Source organism: Macrotis lagotis, chromosome 1, assembly GCF_037893015.1.
Source record: "Macrotis lagotis isolate mMagLag1 chromosome 1, bilby.v1.9.chrom.fasta, whole genome shotgun sequence".
Taxonomy (NCBI): Eukaryota; Metazoa; Chordata; class Mammalia; order Peramelemorphia; family Peramelidae; genus Macrotis; species Macrotis lagotis.
The window spans coordinates 581,859,647-581,879,487 of NC_133658.1; the positions used below are offsets into that span (position 1 = coordinate 581,859,647).

Genomic DNA, 19,841 nt, shown 5'->3' on the forward strand with positions numbered 1-19,841 from the left:
AAAAAATTAATATTTCCATGTACAAAGTAGACCCTAAAAAAGAGGATTACAAATGAAAATAAAAATCTCTATACCATTGACTTTTTAGAAGTATACAATAGATGCAACAGGTTTCATTTTTTTAAATACTATTTTTCCAATTAAATGTAAAAACAATTTGTAACATTCATTTAAAAAACATTTTTTGAGTTTCAAATTCTCTCCCTTTTCCCCTTCCCTGAGACAGAAAGCAATTTGATATAGATTATAATCATGCAAATTATATTTCCATATTAATCATGTGAAAGAAAACTTAAGAACCCACCTCCTCCATAAAAACTAGGGAAAAAACAAAGTGAAAACTTGCACATTTCAATCTGCATTCAGTCTCTATCAGTTCTTGCCCTGAAAGTGGATAGCATTTTTCATCTTAAGTTCTTCAGAATTATCTTGGATCTTTCACTATATTGTTGAAAATAGCTAAGTCTTTCAATGTTTGATCATCATTACAATATTGCTGTTACAGGGTACAATTCTGCTCACTTTACTTAGCAACAACTCATGTGAAATCTTTCCAGGCTTTTCTAAAAGCATTGTGCTCATCAATTCTTATAGCAGTAGAGGAAATGCTAAGAAAAAATATGTTCTTCAATTAATCTGTCCCCTCTGCATTGACCATGTATCTTTCATTAACACTATCTCCCACCCTCAACTCAAAATACAAGCTATTAAAAAGAAGTCAATGAATTTTTTAGTAAAGTTCCTTGCCCCCTCCCCCCCTTACCCCCAAGTATTGACTAAATCCCTGCCTCTAGGCTCAAATCAAACCCCTAATAACAAAATAATGGATCCTTGCCCTAGTCTGAAATGATTAAGTCTTTGAACTATTAACCCGAATCTACATGTCCCTTAATTACTGTCCCTATCAATGTATACCTAATTATTTCATCTTCCATGCCCTTTAAAAGTTTACTGACTACAGTCTGTCTTCCAATGGAAAGCTAGCCCACTCTTGGGAAGCGTGATCCCCCAGGCAATCTCTCAAGCTTCAATACTTTTCCATACTGTTTAACCTCACAGGGTGAGGGAAGTGACTGGTCTAGATGACACTAAGTCCCATAGGGAATCAGTAATTAGCTTTATTCTTTCTCTCCTAAGCTTTTGCTAATCACAGTAATAGCTAAACTTTTTTTTTTGTTTGTAAATTCTTTGTGGTCAGAGTTGATCTTTTAAGTGAATTCTTAAATATTTGTTCAAACACCTGAAACCTTTAGCCCATCACACATTTTCCAGCAACAGACTCTCAAAATATAGTATTTGTTGATTTCCAAGGTATAATTGCTCATGCTGATAATTTAATAATTAATTCTTGGCATGAATCAGCTCCAGTACGCTACTATTAGCAACCATCTTTAGGTTTGGGGGTTTTTTTGGTGGGAGTCCCTTATTCCTAAATCTCAGGTCATGTGGGGAAACTTCTGTCTTGCCTGCATATACTGGCACTGTCTTTTCTAGTGGGCACCCTTTACTATTGCCTATGGGCTTCTGGTTGGCTTTTTTTAAAAAGAAATTAAATTATACGGTAGATATCACAGTGTAGTCTCTCACAATTACATAAACAATAAAGCTAACACAGGGAATAGTTTATCAAGTCTAGAATCAGGAAGATGTGAGTTCAAATATGGCCTCTCCTATACTTGTCGGTGTGATCCTGGGCAAGTCACTTAAATTTATCAATAAGATCTAGAAAATAATAGCAACTATCTCCCAGATTGTTGGAGGACCAAATAAGTTGTGATGATTGAATCACGTGATAAGCATTATATAATGTTAGCTTTATTATTTATTTTACATGTGTTTTACATTTAATTACTTATGCACATATCTCCCTCAATCAAAGGAGTACAAAGACCTTTTTGTTTCTGAAGTGCTTAACACAGTTCTTGGTTCACAGTGGACATATAATAAATGCTTAATGATTCACTGTGTATTTGAAATTAGTAAAATGTTTTTAACTAAAATAAGGTATTTTCAAATTGTAAATCTGTATTTTCTAAATTACAGTAAAGACTCAAATACAAATTTACAATATGCAATTTATTTCTTCACAAGCTGGTCTAATTATTTAGTAAATCTTAGTTGAATACTAAAATCTCTCAAGAAAAAAATCTGAAATTTCATTGGTTTAGGAAACTTTCAGGTGAGGAAACTATGAAGGTCAACACCTTCACTATAACTTATAGCCTTTAGAGAATTGTTTTGAGAACAGACTAGTTAAATGACTTGACTAGTATGTCACAAAGTCAATATGTGTCAGAGATGAGACATGGTCCCAGTTTGTACTAGCTGTGAGATCAGTCTTCTGACCACTAAAGTAGTGCTGTCTCTATAACAAATAGTATTTTTTTTTTTTTGGATGGGAGAAAAGGGCTGGAGAGAGAAAAATGAATTTAACATCAACTCTTTTTTTCCTAGTATATAGTCATTTTCATGAAGATTTAATACCATTCATGAATAATATAGAAAAATTAAAATTACTATTCAAATTTTGCTTTAAAAAAGATTAATAACACATAACTAATATATCACCTGTGATTCTTTACATTTTAAAATAAATTAGTGATAAAAAATACTCTTCCTGCTTTTCCACCATAAGTAGTAAAAAAATCCTTCCCTCATTTATCTGTTAATGCACTAGTTCATTTATTTTTTTCTTTTTTTTTAGATTTTTTTTTTTCAAGGCAATGGGGTTAAGTGGCTTGCCCAAGGCCACACGGCTAGGTAATTATTAAGTGCCTGAGGTCGGATTTGAACCCAGCTACTCCTGACTCCAAGGCCGGTGTTTTATCCCCTGCTCCACCTAGCCGCCCCGCACTAGTTCATTTATAAAATAATTTTTCTAAAAAGTAAACCTTGAAAGCAGGATGTTTTATATTCTGGTAAATGCAATCAAGATAATATTGGTATTTAATAAATGTTTATAAAAAAACCGCTAAGAAAATAACCTGAGAATTAGCAAAGGTTTAAAAAGAGCGACTTCTTCAAAATTTTCATGGCAGCATGTTTAAAATTGAAAAAAAAAAACTGAAAACAACCTAAATATCCAGAAATAGGGAATATTTAAAGATACTGAATTATGCAATTAAGATGGACAAGAATTTGGAAAGACTATGAAATATTGCAAAGCAGAGGAAAAATGGAACCAGAAAAAACTGAACATTATTCTAGACATATATGTAAGGAGAATAATTGAATAAGTAAAGAATCCTGAGAGAGACTTAATAAGTAGGAATTGAAAATTATGGCAGCATAATATGTTGAAATTACATAAATGTAAATACTACAGATATTTAATTAATTGTATTACTTGAGGTATATAATACTTTAAAAAAATAACCAAAAATTTACTTACTAGATTTTTTGAAGACAAGCTCAGAGAGCTTAAAACTGTTACATGAAAAGAGGAAAGCTCATTTTCCCCTTAAGTTGAGGCTGTGACTAGACAAATCAATAATGACTAACAGCTGTTCAGTCAGTCAGCTGGTGTTGCAACTGTATCAACAATGACAATTATCTGACACTCTAAAGATGGCAAGTGATAATGACACAATTGTGAAGCTGGCATCTAACACTCCAAAGAAGACATCTGATAAGCCCTTATTGCTGAATTTTACCAATGACTTTGGAGGGGCTGGCTGCGAAGGGGAGGGAACAAAAATATGTTTATAAGAGGTTTGATATTTCAGAAAAAGAAGCAACTTTATACTTGTTTAAAAAGAAAGCAAACCAAATGCAATTTTGTAATATTTTGGATAAATAAATCCTTAACTTGGAAATCTAATTGGAAAATGTTTTAATATAAAAGTGAAACTGCATGACAGAATTCATAAAATAACATGAAAATATAATCAAACAGGTAATTATAACCCAAAAGGATAAATATAGATTCTATTTTATTTAGGCTCTATTGTGGACCGTTAGATAGAAACTTTTTCCAATGACTGCAGATCTAATTGAAAAGACCATAATATATTTGAGGCTTTTGATATCATCAGTACAATATCCTTCACAAATAAAAGCTGCTACAGAATTTCATGCTCTATAGGGAATTCTTTTGGGCATCCTCCATGATAGTAATAAACTGTTTTCGAAGGAATGTGTCACTCTATTTTAGCTATCCTTTAATACTGATAGCTGAACAAAGTTATCCCTGCAACCTTAAGAAATCTTGGATAATTTGAAGGGGTAGAGGAAGGAGTGAAACTGAGGCTGTAAGTATGATTGGGACTTTTTGAACAAAAATAACTAAGTCATGAAGAGAAACAAGTCTTAGAGAAAACATGTTGAATCTATTTAAAAACCACTGACCTTAAGGTGACAATAGGTCATTCAAATGTGTATGTTAATAAAGCATACACCTTGATGTTACAAAACTTCTCCTAGGCAATCCTACTATACCTCACAAACCTGTTATCCCTAAACCTTTTTATCTCTCCTTAAACTTCCCATGACTCCCGCTCTCTCTCCCTAACTCAAATGCCTTATATATTATGTAAAAAACTGAGGTCATTCCCTATGAGTTCTCTCTCATGAGATGCTTCTGTAACACATGATGAGGTCGCCTTATCCTTTACTAAAGGTAATCCTTCTACCTGACAATTACATTCAATCCCTTCTTCTATAGCAAACTACCCTCTCTGTCATCTCCACTCACCACTTTTTTTATCCATCAATTCTTTTATTAGTCAACCAGAAGATACAATAGCCTGAAACAAAGACTTTTTTTATCACTTATTTTCAATCTCTATCCACTGATTCTGTTTGTGACTCCCTCACCCTGAAAAAAAAAGCAACCCTGCTGATTCTTTCATTCTATCATCCTATATCTCTTCTGTTCTTTATAGATAAATTCTTAGAAAAAGCCATCTACAAATAGGTATCTCTTATTCTCCTCTTACTTTCTTCTGAATCCCTTACAATTTGGTTTCTACCATCATCATTCCACCCAAACTGCTCTCTCCAAAGATACTTATGATCTCTCAGTTGCCAAATCCAAAGGCCTTTTACTCAGTCCTCATTCTCTTGACCTCTCTGCAGCTTGTTCTACTCCTATCTATCTGACCATTCCTTCTAAGTCTCCTTTGTTGGATCCTTATCCATATCAAACCCACTAACCATAGGTAACCCTTAGGGTTCTCTTCTGGGTCCTCTTTTCTTCTCTCTCCATACTACTTCCCTTGATGATCTCATCAGTTCCCAGGTATTTAATTACCATCTCTAATTGATGATTCTCAAGTTGATTTAACTTGCTCCAATCTTTCAATCTCCCCCATCATTAGATTTCCAATCCTGCATTTTAGACATCATGAAATGTCTGAAACTCAACAAGGACATAAAAGAAATCATTAGCTCCTCCCTTCCCTAGTATTATAGAGAACAATACAATCCTCCCAGTCTTTCAGTCTCACAGCCCAGGAGTTGTCCTTGACTTTTACCCTCATCTTTTCAAATTCAATCTGTTGTCAAGACTTTGTCAATTTCACCATTGCAAAAATCTGTTGAATATGCCCCCTTTTCTCTCCAGATAATGCTACTGCTCTGCTAAGGCTCCCCGCCTCTGACACCTGCACTAATGCAATAGCCTGTTGTATCTGCCTGCCTCAAGTGTCTCCCCACTCTAATCCATCTTCCATTCAGTCATAAAATGGATTTTCCTAAAGTATAAGTCTGACCATCACTCCCTCACTCAATAATCTCCATTGTGTTATCTAGTATCAAATACAAGTACTCTGTGTGGTAGTCAAAGACTTTCATAACCTAAGGCCTTCTATCTTCCCGGTCTTATTTCTCTATTCCCCACCATGTACACTTTATTATAATGACCCTGTTCTCCTGGTTGTTCCAACAACAAGACATTCCATTTCTCAGCTCTGGGAATTTCCTCTGGCTGTCCCCAAAATATGGAATGTTCTCTCTCTTCAACTCCACCTGGCTTCCTTAAGCCAACTAAAATCTCACCTATAGGAAACCTTTCCCAATTCCTATTAATTTTAGTGCCTTCCCTCTGTTAATTATTTCCTTTTTTGAGCTAAACTACCTAGCATTCCAACATTACCTCAGAGTGCAACTGTAATGGGCTGGACACATCATTAGAATGTCAGATGTACACTTGCCAAAAAACTATTTTGTGCTCACAAGGGGGTCAGAAGAAGCAATATCAAGACACCGTGGAGGTTCACTGAAGAACTTTAGCAAGAGAGACAATGGCACAGGATAGCCCAGCATGGTGTACCCTCATCAGTTGAGGGGGCTGTGCTCTATGAGAAAGGCAGAATTGAAGTAGCCCAAAGGAAATGTGACATACTTAAGTTTAGAGGACCCACTCCAGGTGTTCACAGGCTATCTGTACCCAACCTCTGGTAAAGCATTCCTCACTCATTTGGTCTGATCAGCCCAGTTGGACACACTGTAATTCATCTCAAATATAATGACATCATTTTGGTCTTCTTTGATAATGAAGGACAAGAACTAACCATTCAAACATTTATCCTAAATAAAGCTTGTTTGCATTTATCTGTTGGTATGCTATCTCTCCCTTTAGAATGCAGGATATACTGTCTCATGCTTCTTTTTTGTACCACCAGGACCTGAAACACAGTAGGTTTCTAGACTGACTGATTTTAGTGGAGTTGTCCTACTGAAAATTGAAGATCCTACTCTGAAACTTAGAGGACCGATCAGGTTGGCAATGGCACAGAGATCATAACTGAAACTCAGAATGCAAATGTGATAATCATGGGAGAGACTATACAAAGAAGATTATTTAGTAGAGAACACAGAATGCCTATACTAAGAGAATGAGAGGAAGAAAAGATGTCAGTAAAGACAGAAACCACTAAAAAGGTGACAAATTTTGTTGATTCTACTCCTAAAACATCTCTTGCATTCATTCCCTTTTCTCTGCCCAAATCATACCTCAATACTTTTTTTTTATTGGTCTGACTTAACTGTAAAAGCTTCCTCACTGGTCTCCATGCCTCTAGTCTCTATCTTCTCCAACTCATCTCCTATATTGGAGTTAAACTGGAATTTCTAAAATACAATACTTACTATTTCACTTGATTGCTCAATGTTGTGTCAAGACAAAATTATTTTTTAAAATAAATAGTAAAAATAAGTTTTTTAAAAGTACTTCATAATTTAGTTCTCACCTTTTTTAACTGATCACACTATTACTCCCCAACCCGTGTATGATGATACATTCCTGTAAATAAAACTACTTTGTTTTTACTAGCTTACTTATTGTTCCACATACATATCATTCCACTTTTCACCTTTGTGCTTTTGCATAGGTCTTCTGCACCTAGAATGCTCTCCATGATCACTTCCTCCATGACATATCCCTAGCTGTGTGGCCTTGGGCAAGCTACTTAACCCCATTTGCCTTGCAAAAACCAAAAAAAAAAAAAAAAAAAAAAAAAAAAAAAACCCAAAAAAACTATTAGCATTATTTATAGGGTGGCTAGGTGGCTCAGTGGATAAAGCACCAGCCCTGGAGTCAGGAGTTCCTGGATTCAAATCCTGTCTCAGACACTTAATAATTACCTAGCTGTGTGGCCTTGGGCAAGCTACTTAACCCCATTTGCCTTGCAAAAACCTACAGGAAAAAAAAAAGGTATTATTCACCTATATATACTATTTGCCCAATCCTGGTCATTTCATTCTTTTAAGTGTTCATATTGCTTAGTATTCTCTTAAATCTTCATGATTTTTTGTGCTGCAAAAAATATTTCATTATGTTCATATATCAAAATTTGTTAAGCCATTTCCCACCTGATGGGTACTTTCATTTCTAGCTCTTTACTTTAGCTTTTCTTTTTTCTTTTAAATTTCTACTTCAAGGTCAGGAAATTTGTTTTGATTATAAATTATTCCACTCCTGGCATTACTTGCCTCTAGAATGCCCCCATTCATTTGCACAAGTACATGATCAGCCTTCCTTTGTTCCATTCAGAGTGAGGTTCATCTGGTACCAGCAAGCATTGGGACTAGAGGATCTGAGTTCATCTCTAGTTTTAAATATTTAATAGCTGTGTGACTCGGGACAAGTCACTTCACCTTTGTTTGTTTCCCCATTTATAAAATGGGGATAAATAATAACACCCACCTCTCAGGGTTATTCTGAGGATCAAATATCAGCACTGGCCTGGCACACACATTGTAGGAATTATATAAAGGATAAGCAGGATAAAGAACAATGATGATTATATCTCCATGGATGTATAATATTCTTATCATTCCAATCATGAAAAATAAAAAGTCCCACCTTAGCTTCCTTCTTTTACTCTTCCTTCTCTTTCTACCTGCAGATTCCTTCCTTATTTACCTCCCTTTACATGTCAAAGTTCTTATTCAGCTTTTGTCTTTTTCTTTTCTTCAGTTCTCTATTACATTTAGAGTCTACTATTTTCCCCAGTAGAAAAGTTCTGAGACTTTCTACTTTGAAGCGATCTCCGAACTTAGAACAAATACTCAGGAATAGACTTTGCAGACTACAAGTATTTTGGCTGTACTCTAATTGTGGTGGGAAGTTTCTGGCTTGATTTCCAGTGCCAGCTCTGCTGTCAGTCCTCTTTATATATTGTCCATGATGGTCTTCTGGCTGACTTTTCAGATGAAGATCTGGGATGGTCATCTGATTATGACTCTTTGGTACTTGGATTTTTTTGTTGTGCTGTCTGTTCACAGTATTTTTTCTTTGACCTGGTAACTCAAAATATTGGTTATAATGTTCCTGAAAATTTTCATTTGGGGGCTCTTTCAGGAGTGACTGATTATCTACTTTGTCTGGTTCTAAGAGATCTGGGCAATTTTCTTTTAAGATTTCTTGAAAAAGGATGTCTAACTCTTATTTTGGTGGAACGGATGGGTATGATATAGAGTTCAGGCAGTCCAATGATTCTTAAATTTTTCCCTCTTCCAGTCTCAGACAATTGCTGTGTGATCTTGGGCAAATCACTTAACTTTTTTTTTCTTCTTGGTCTGATTTCCAGGTCAATTGTTTTTGCTATGAAATACTTTATATTTCTGTTATTTTTTCAGGCTTTGCACATTAATATTTTAATATTAATATTTAATATTTTAAAATATTTCTTGTTGACTCATGCCATCATTGGCTACAATTTGATCTATTCTAATTTTCAGATAGTTTGTAGGCTAGGAAACATTTTGTACCTCTTTAGATCAAGCTGCTAATTTCCTTTCCAATTTTTTCTTCCATAACTTATTTATTTTCCAATTTTTTTCCTGATATGCTCTCCTATTTATGAAAGCATTTTTAAACTTTGTCTTTCCTGTCCCTGTCAGTGTAAAAATTCATGCTTGGGCATTTTTTTTTGTAAGTATATTATTCTCACCTACTTCTTGACTTTAGCCTTGATGATAGGGTTGGCTCTGCTACACTTGTGGAGTGAAGGTCTGGTTGTTGCTACTTTTTTGGAGAATTCAGTGTGGAGTTATTCCAGGACCTCAGGGACAGACTGGGGACCTACAAACTTTCAATGGTCCCAAAGCTGTCTGAATAAAGGCAAAGTTTGATTGCAGATCCCTGGGTTTGAGCTTTGTAGATTCTTGATCTAACTTTGGTTCTGAGCAAAAGCAAAAAACTACTATTCCATCCCTATCAATCCAGCAGAAGGGGCAGAGTTGTTGCTCTCTTTTGGGATTCCCACCCTTGTTTATTCCTTCATAGATGAGGTTAGATAAAGGAAAAGAGATCCTGAACTTCCTCCTTTCCATTTTACCTTTCACCAAAGTTGGTGCTTAACAGTAATTTTTGAATTGAATTTCAAGTACCAAGTTATTTAGAAGTTAAGTGATGTCACAATAACAAGAAAGAAGTTGAAGACAAAACATAGGCCACTGGGGGCAGCTAGGTGGCGCAGTGAATAAAGCACCAGCCTTGGAGTCAGGAGTACCTAGGTTCAAATATGACCTCAGACACTTGATAACCTAGCCGCGTGGCCTTGGATAAGCCACTTAACCCCATTGCCTTGAAAAATGTAAAAAAAAAACCCCCATAGGCCATTGAATTTGGCAATTAGGAGGTCATTAATGTCTTCTGACAGTATTTTCAGCAGAAATCAGCTTCAGGTGAGAAATGTAGAAGTGGTGCTAACAGTAGGGCAGGTAAGCATAGACTATTCTTTCATTAAGTATGGCACACTAGAGCTGGGTCTAATGGTATTCACCAGTAGATGCTGAGGTTGGGGATACTGAGGCTGTAGATTGCTTGAATTTCGTGAATTCTAAAAGGTTAAAGATAACTAAGTATCCATACTCAATTTCTGGCACCAAGATGATAAGGTTCTATTAGCAGAGGGCCACTATGCTATTTAAAAAAAAAAAAAAAGAGTGAACTGGCCAAGGTTGGGAAAATTGGAAATTATAGTTTCCAAGAAAATTGGTATTGGTAACAGGTTCTTAAGTATCTAATGTATTTTCAGGTTAAGTGAGTTGGGACATTCTATCTCCAAATTTTTTTTAAAATTATGACACCAGGGAAATGAGAAGTGGTGAATATGTGTGTATATATTTATAGGGGCAAAATAGGAAAAGAACTCTGACTGCATCAGATATAGCTCAGATTTTGGTCATTTCCAGAAAAAGGAGAATTAAAAGCATGATTTCCACAAAACTGGCATTGGCATCCTGGCACAAAACTGAAAAATTAGAATTCTGCATATAACTTTCTTGTTTCCAACATTCTCTGTATGTTGAGGATATAGGTCAGAGCAAATGTGACAATGCCCAGGTTACATTTGTGATCTAAGAGCAAAATATCTTCCTCAATGTCTATGGAATTTCTGCTAGAGAAATTTCTGCTAGACTATAGTGTGGATGGGTCCCAAGAAAAATACACTGTACATAGTTTACCAATTTCTAAAGAAAATGGGGAAGAACTGGCTCAATATGTATAAGAATTCTTATGTGTATACTCTGGGATCTTCAGTTCACAAGTTTAGAGAAGAATTAAATGAGCCTTTATCCAGGGTTTCTTTCTAATCTTTTTTCCTTGTATTCTTTCCATCACCTAGAAGTTCCTGGGTGGGATGTTGGCTCAGATATCCTAATGAAGACTTTTCATGGTCTTGTGTTATGATTCACTTTTTGCTGTTTGTGGACCCACCATCAGTGTTCAAAGAATCAAAAGCAGAAGAAAGTCACAGAAGAAAGTCTGATAAAGAAATTTCTTTTATCAATCAGTACAAAAGGGCCATCTTCAATTCCATCTCATCAGTGTGATTGAAACAGTCAGTGGTCCTGATGGTCAAGTAATCATCACTAGTTTTCTGGATGTTTTTGTTTATCTTGGACATTGAATTGTGTCATAATCTCATGCAAAGCAGAATGACCTGGATATATAATGATGCTAGTGCTGTTCCTTGACTTCTACTACTAAAAACTATCAGTTTCACCACAAAAATTTTACTCTTCACTCTGGATTCCAATATCTTCCAACTAAATCTCATAGATGAACTTCTGAGGAGGAGGCAAGATGGCAGAGTGAAGTTAGAATGCTCTTGGAGCTTTTCCATATACAAGTGAAGCCTTAAAGTCTACAAATTCCACTAAAAAAGGTAAGATCAAAAACAAATTTTCAACTGTAGACACTGTGGAGAACCTTCAGTGAAAGTCTATCTCTTCAGGGGGAAGGGGGGAAGTAAAGTCCAACTAGGCAGGAGAGCAGGAAAGTCAGCGAGAGGTTTTAAGTCACAAGTGAAATTCAGGTCTTGGTAGCTACACAACAGTCCAGGTCCAGACAGCTAGAAAGCAAGCCAGCAGTGAGAGTCCCAACCCCAAACAAAGTCTGAACACTGGGACAAAGATACAACTGGGTTGGGAACAAATGATTACAAAGGCAGAACCTGTACATAAAAGAGGAAACAAACCTCTGCAAAGGCAATCCCTGGGTTGCATAGGCAACATCTTGACCAGTGAAAAACCAGGGATCAGACCCCAGACCTCACACAATTAAAATGAGGAAAAAAATTAGAGAGAGCTAACCATAGAAAGTTATTATGCAAACAGAGATGATAAACCTCATAGATTCCCATAACTGGAATCTTTCTCTTTTCTAAGTATATTTTGATATAAATTCTGAACTATTGCACGTCGAGAATTAAGATGAAAAGAAAAAAGGAAGACTTTCTATTTGACAATAATAGTTGGGCAGTTAGATGGCACTGGCCTTGGAGTCAGGAAGATGGGAGTTTGAATCCACCTGACACTTGACACTTACTAGCTGTGTGACCTTGGACAAGTCACTTAGCTTTGACTGCCTCACATACAGGGCCATCTCCAGTCATTCTGATTCATTTCTTGCCAATGGACCCAGATAACTCTGGGGAAGAAAGTGAAACTGGTGACTAAGCACAGCACACTCTCACTCAAATCCAATTCAAGTGCTTGTCAAGGCAGCACCTCCCTGATGTCATGGTCTTCTTTAAGAATGAAGGACAAACAGATGTCCATCAACTGGGGAATGGCTGAACAAACTGGGGCAATATGTATATGATGGAACACTATTGTTCTATAAGAAGTCATGAGGGATGGGATTTCAGAAAAGCCTGGAAAGACTTGCATGAATTGATGCTGAGTGAAATGAGCAGGACCAGAAGAACATTATATACATTAAGGACAACATGGGATGATGACCAACCATGATGGACTTGTTCATTTCAGCAGTACAATAATCAAAGACAATTTAAAAGACTTATGAAGGAAAATACCATACATATTCAGAGAAGAAACTGTGGGATTTAAATGAAGACCAAAAGCCTTCAATTTTTTAAAAGTTGTCTTTATGTATGTCACTTTTTTCCTCTCTTTTCTTCCATTTGGATTTGATTCTTTCCTTACAACATGATCAATATGGATCAGATTGCTTTCTGTCAGGGGGAGGGAGAAAAATGTAAAACTCAAGCTCTTGCAAAAAAAATGACTAGTATAAAACTATCATGGCATGTACTTGAAAAAACAAACAAATAAAATATTTTTAAAAAGAAAAAGAAAACTACTTACATGTAGTTAGAAAAAATAAAGAAATGAAACACAAAGTTATAACAATTAGGTAACAATTAGGTAAATTATTAAGGAGCAAGTAGGCTCTGAATAAAAGACTAAGGATTTCTCTTGTAAATTTGGTACATGGTGTATTCTCTGGAGCTATTTTGATTCCCTCACTGATTTGTTGAATTACTCCAAATATCTGAGGATGTTTGATCAATGACCTGAGAAATGTTGAGTTCTCTTTGTACTACTTTGAATTTATCTTTTTTCAGTTCCCAGAACAATCCACATTCAACTGAACTTCATATAAGCAGAGAGATTAGACAAGTTATCATCTGCAGTTAGTAAACTATTCAGTCTTTGTTTTAATTTTCCTGCTATTGGCTTTTTTATCCAATTTAAATAATCTAAACAAATTCGTTTAATCAGTTTAAAGAGACAAAGATAAAGGGTTTCAGTAAAGTTTAATCAGATTTTTATTAATCTGTAGTGAAGTATTGGGTCACAATAATAAAAGAAAAAACACTTACCAAGAGCCAAAACCCATAGGCCTCCTATCATAATCTGGCAGGTCTGGAGCCATTTTGCATGCTTGTATGTTCAGATATTTAAATATATGGATTTTGCCTTTTATACATATCTAGAGAAAAAGAAGAACAAATAACATGATCAAGGACCTATCCAAAGTACTACTTTATCATAGCCATGTCTTATTTAAAACATGCTATGAACTAAGAAGAATGCAACTCCTCTCAGTGTTCAAAGATCAAGGACAGTTCTGGGATTGCCATTCACAACTAGAGGGGGGGGGAATCCCCCAAAAACCACAGAATGTGAATGAATACTATGATGGCTTTTTAAAAACTCCTCTTAATTTTTTTCCCTTCCTATCTCATGGTTTCTTTCGCCTTAATCTGAATTCCTCTTATACAAAATGACTGATACATGCTAAACATAAATGTACATGTAAAACTTTACCAGACTGTTCAACACCAAGGGGAGGGGGAAGGAAAGGGGGGGATGATAAAAAATATGTAACTTATAAATCTTCAAATGGATGAACACTGAAAAACTATAAATAAACAAAATAAATAAAACAAGTTGTATAAAAAAATGGCATTTCCATATACTTAGTGCAAGAAGAATGAATAATAGTGTTAAAAACACACACACACACAAACATCCATATACATTCCCAGACATATATACATGTAATGGTACATATACCCATATATACTATATGTGAAGCATATCACACTGTAATATCCTGTGTGCTTCAAGTAAAAAAGTTTTACCACCATTGTTCTAGAAGTGTAGAAAATTAGACAGTGATTAAAATACCTGTCCATCATTAGTGGTATTAGAATCTCTAGTTTCAAAATTGGTATTCAGCTAACTGAATAGTGTCTAATAATTGTTTAAGGGAGATATCTTTTTCCCTTGGAAATTCTTTGGTGTCATATAGACATATGTGGACCAGACATTTCCATAGAGAAAAGGATTTTTATTTTTTTTAATTTTGTTTATTTAGGCAAGAAGGTTAAGTGACTTGCCCAAGGTCACACAGCTAGGCAATTATTAAGTGTCTGAGGCCAGCTTTGAACTCAGGTCCTCCTGACTTCAGGGTTGCTGCTCTATTCACTACACCATCTAGCTGCCCTCTGAAAATGATTTTTAAAGTATCTCTTCTTGCACTAATTTGTTTTCTATACCCAGTGTATAAACATTTCTTCCTAGGATATACTTGAAATTAGTGCCTCCAAAGGAATAGGAGGCAAGATAGTGTTTTGGGTCTGGAGTCAAGAAAATTTAGCTTCAGACACTAAGGATGTGATAATAGACAAATCACAATCTCTATCTGCCTCGCTTTTCCCAACTCTAAAACGAGGAAAACAATCACATCTACCTCCTAGGGTTGTCCTGAAGATCAAAGGAGATATCTGTAAATTGCTTAGCTCAGAGTCTGGCATTTAATAAGCACTTAAAAAATGCTGGTTTTCTTTCCTCCCTCCCTCCCTCCACTTTCCTAAGGCTATATCCAATTTCTCTCATTTTAAGAGAGTTCCTTACCATTTTCAATCTTAATAAGAAGAATAAAAATACACAGACAAAGCGTATACCATACCACTATCAAGAGCCACTATCAAGCTTCCAGAAATGAAAATTTAAATTCTTTGGGACTATTATATCTATCCATATATCTATAGCTATATACATATATACATATACATATATATATATATAAAACAAATAATCAGAATTGTATCATAGCAGATGGCAAACTGCAGATATAACTTCAATCTAGAGTTCTGGAATTCTATTAATTATATTATGGCAAATATTATGAGAATTGATGGAATTCTGTAACAAATGTAAGATTATTTCAGAACTGCATTTTATTTGCAAATCATTGAATAAATTATATTACCATTATTATTGAGCAAATGGCTAATACTTGCTCTGATAAACTTTTGCTCTCAGAAACATTGTTACAAAAATAATCACTAGATACAATAAATGGACATTTAAATACAAAAAACTTTAATTTTCTCTTCTTTCACGATATACTTTGATATTTCCAAGGAAGGAATTCCAATTGTAAAAAAAAGGAAAGGAAAGAAGAAGCAATAAAAGAGGTTGGGAAAAGGGGAAGAGGGAAAGAGAAGAGGCAAGAGGAATGAAATCAAGAGATCTTTCCTACTTTCCATCTCAACTACTCAAAGCTTCTAAATAATAACATAAATTTTCTTAAAGACTTCATTTAAAAAAAGAAACTTAAATGGAAATAACCTAAATTTCAAATTCTATCCTTTACTCAGTTTATAATGGTTCACCTGTGCAGGAGGAGACTGTAAGGGGTTGTTATCTAGAGTGATCATCTGTAGATGTCTGAGGTTCCGATAACAAACAGGGATTGATGTAACTTTATTGCAGGAGAAGTCTAACCTTATTAAAGGCAAGTCGGCGAGTTCTGCGTATATGGGGAGAAAATGGAAATGTTTAGTCAATTCAATCAAAAATCCCAAAGAATTAAAAGGCATATGACCAAAAAATACACATTCTTACAATACATTTTTTATACAAACTAGTACTGGTATGTATTTAAATCAATCATTATGCAGAACTACTACTCTGTTACTACTCTCTGAAGACTACAAGCACTGCAGGAGAAGACTGCAAAGAAGGGATTACAGTTTCTGTTGAGCTCTAGTGACAGCTCTTGATATCTCTTGCTCCTAAAGTAATGGGGTTAGCCAGAGTCCCAGAGGAAACAGGATGAAGAGAGGGGCTGATGGGTAGGGAGAGGGAAAACAGAAAAGATGTATAAATTTTGGGTAGTCTAAGTAGGTTGTGTATTTTGGATATGTTGGGAGTTTTCTAGATACTTTAAACTAATGAAATTACTCAATGGATAAGATCACTGATAAAAAGAACTAAGTTTTGCACAATATAACAGTTTAGACCAATCTATGACCTCAGTTTTTAAGGATTAGATGCACTGTGTACTTCTTGTATGTATTTCTTTCTTTCTTTCTTTTTTTCTTTTTGCAAGGCAATGGGGTTAAGTGGCTTGCCCAAGGTAATTATTAAGTGTCTGAGGCCGGATTTGAACTCAAGTACTCTTGACTCCAGAGTCAGTGCTCTATCCACTGCGCCACCTAGCACCCCCATTGTATGCATTTATAATAACATTTTATCTTCCTAGGATATGCTTTTTTGGTCTTCTTTTCATATTTAAACCTCTTCATTGAAGAATAGTCCCCAGAATTACCTCTGATGTACATCCTTGGTTTTTCTTTCTATTTTCACTCTATCTATCTTTTTTTCTTTTCTTTTTTTTTTTAGTTTTTGCAAGGTAAATGGGGTTAAGTGGCTTGCTCAAGGCCACACAGCTAGGTAATTATTAAATGTCTGAGGCCAGATTTGAACTCAGGTACTCCTGACTCCAGGGCCAGTGCTCTATCCACTGCGCCACCTAGCCACCCCTCACTCCATATTAAAAAAAAATTATAAACTTGATTTAGTTATCCAATTAAAATTAAGCTTTGGTATTTTCCATAATGAAGAATTTATTCTGGAAATTCTAATCTCTTTTCATCTATCATGACAAAGATGTTCCCCACCCTCATTACTTTTATAACTTGAAAATATATAGATTTTTATCATACATTTCTTTATATTCCATTTACTATGCCTATGGTTAGGCACATCATGTAGCACATATTCAACTAAATATTTAGTGAAATGGAACAAATATCTCCTCAAAGAATTTTGGTATAATATGCTGTCATAAACTTTCTTTAATGAAAATAATATTTGTTACTCCCAAGCATTTATCTAACTTCCATGATTGGGGTTTGAGCCCTTATTAAATTCTACCAACCTTCTTCCAAAGAAGTCAAAACAATAAAATCTTTTTATTCTTACCTTCAGGTAAACGCACTAAGTGATTTCTTCTGATGTTAAGGTCCCGCAAAGACTCCAGATTGCCAACTTGGGGCGGTAGTGTCTGAATTTCATTACAACTCACATCCTATGCCAAAAGGATAAAAAATATAGAAATGTTCTAGTATTAGTAATTTTATTATGTCAAACTATTTTAAAAGGGAACAGATAAGCAGAAATGACCTCTAAATCTTTAAAATCCCTAAAAATTATTCTTTCCATGATCATGATTGTCTAATTTCCATACTTTGCTCTGGTAGTTATTTTTGATAATATCAATCATCATTACATTTAGTAATCAATTTCTGAGGCAAGGTAGTAAAGGCAGGGACTGCCCTGAACTCTGCCCCAACCTTTAAATAATAATAACTTTAAATAATAACTCTAAACAAATTCTAGGCAGAACTACAAAAAAGATGAAGTAAAACAATTTTCAGATCATGACAACCTAGAAGGTCAGAAGCAGGAAAGATGTCCTGCACCAGGGTGAGAGAGGAATTCAGTTCAGCATAGGACATAGCATCACAGGAACTGTGGGGCGACTGAATCAGTAGCAGTAGGGACAGTTTCCAGACATTATGGTCCACAGACAATAAGGGCAAGAGACGAGTTAGAAGGATATTTACAGGGGTCCCTTTGTTGGCACTTGGATCTGGGTCACAAACTCAGTGTGAGGAGGAACACTAGCACAGGAGAGCTTGTGGCCACAAGGGGAGCAGGGATCTTAGTCACAGTTCTAGGATTGAAAATGTGCTTGTGGTCATTCACATATCAGTGCACAGTACAGTAAAATAGATACTATTTTTAAAATTTCTACTGTTAGAAAGTTAATTTAGTTAAACTAAAATAATTAAAGTAATCAAATACTGTTTCTCCTTTAAAATATCTTTTTACAATATTATTACGATGGTAGATATTATTTTCACTTTTCATACAGGTAATGAAGAAGAAAGAAGTCAAATGTGATCACACAACTAAAGTGAAGCTCTAAATGGAATCCAAGTGTCAAATTTTTTAGTTTAATGTTCTAATCATCAAATTTAGTTTTTATGGGCAGTTAGGTGGCACAGTGGATAGAGTACAGAAGTCAGGAGGACCTGAGTTCAAATTTGACCTAAGACACTTAATTGCTTAGCTGTATGACCTTAGGCAAGTCACTTAAAAAACTCCCATTTATTTAAATAAATAAAATTTTTTAAAAAATTTAGTTTTTAAAAAGATGCTTACTGAATTCAAGTGTCTGTCAGTGTTTTACACAGAGGCAGATACTTTAGTGTTTACTGATTTGAACTTACCATTTTAATTTCAAATAGAATAGAATATCAAAAAATGTACTTTAACTGCAACCTAGGGCACTTGGGTTAGTTACAAAGAAAAACTTCAGTGTCAGCAAGAAATTGATTTTAAAAAATATAATGGATTCTAAAGGGAAGTTGGAATCTTTTTCCTTGAAGGGATAATTTAGAATAAGATTTTGTGGGGACAGCTAGGTGGTGCAGGGGCACCTAGAGCATCAGCCCTGGAGTCAGGAGGACCTGAGTTCAAATTTGACCTCAGACACTTAATAATTACCTAGCTGTGTGACCATAGATAGGTCACCCCACAGCTTTGCAAAAATAAAGGGGGATCCACCTAAAAAAACTTTGAAATAATAAAATAAGATTTGCCTAGAGTTTAGTTTTATAAAAAATCTGTAGGAACTCAAAAGTCTGGGTCAGAAGAGTTCTAATGGTATTTTGACATCCATCATTCACTGTATATTTCAACTTGGTTTCTTTAAGATTTAATGAACTTAATTCTCTAAGTATATTTTTAAAAGGCAAGGTTTCATATTCCTCAAGTACTCCATAAAAAAATCATGGGATTATATTATGCCCCATAAACCTTCTGAAACTAGTAGTTATTTCCACGAAGATGTAAGATAATTCAGTATTTTCAATGACCACAAAGTAATTAATGGGTAATTTAAGCATAAATTGAAAAAACATGGCTAAGAGATTTTTGTCTAGCTGCAGAACATGTGAACAAAGAATAAATGTGGAACGAAACACAGATACAATTTGCATGATCCAGTCTTTTTTCAAACTTGTATTTGTTTCAAGTATTTTCAAAGTCAAATCATTTTAACATAGAAAGTAAAAATACCAGAAATATATAAGATACTGTAGTACAATATATCATTTTAATGCCAACATATACTGTTTAGCCAACTTTTGGTAACTTTTCTAACAAATCCTCTCATATAGAGTCAGTCCTAAGAATACTGAACTAGATTTAAAATAAGTTACGTTTTCTTTCCAATTTAACCTGAAAAAATGTGAGCCAATTGCGATACCAATATTATG

The 19,841-nt window shown here is 34.9% G+C and overlaps 1 protein-coding gene across 6 annotated transcripts in view; it reads right to left on the reverse strand.

Moving 5' to 3' along the window:
• Window positions 1-19,841, reverse strand: part of LRCH3 (leucine rich repeats and calponin homology domain containing 3) — a 150,085-nt gene that overhangs the window by 64,138 nt on the left and 66,106 nt on the right. For all 6 annotated transcript variants that reach the window (XM_074214729.1, XM_074214731.1, XM_074214727.1 and 3 more), the window contains exons 4-6: window positions 17,479-17,584; window positions 15,885-16,021; window positions 13,581-13,690 (exon numbers count right to left, since the gene is read on the reverse strand). In XM_074214729.1, coding sequence (XP_074070830.1) covers window positions 13,581-13,690; window positions 15,885-16,021; window positions 17,479-17,584 — 353 coding nt within the window. The remainder of the gene's footprint in view (window positions 1-13,580; window positions 13,691-15,884; window positions 16,022-17,478; window positions 17,585-19,841) is intronic.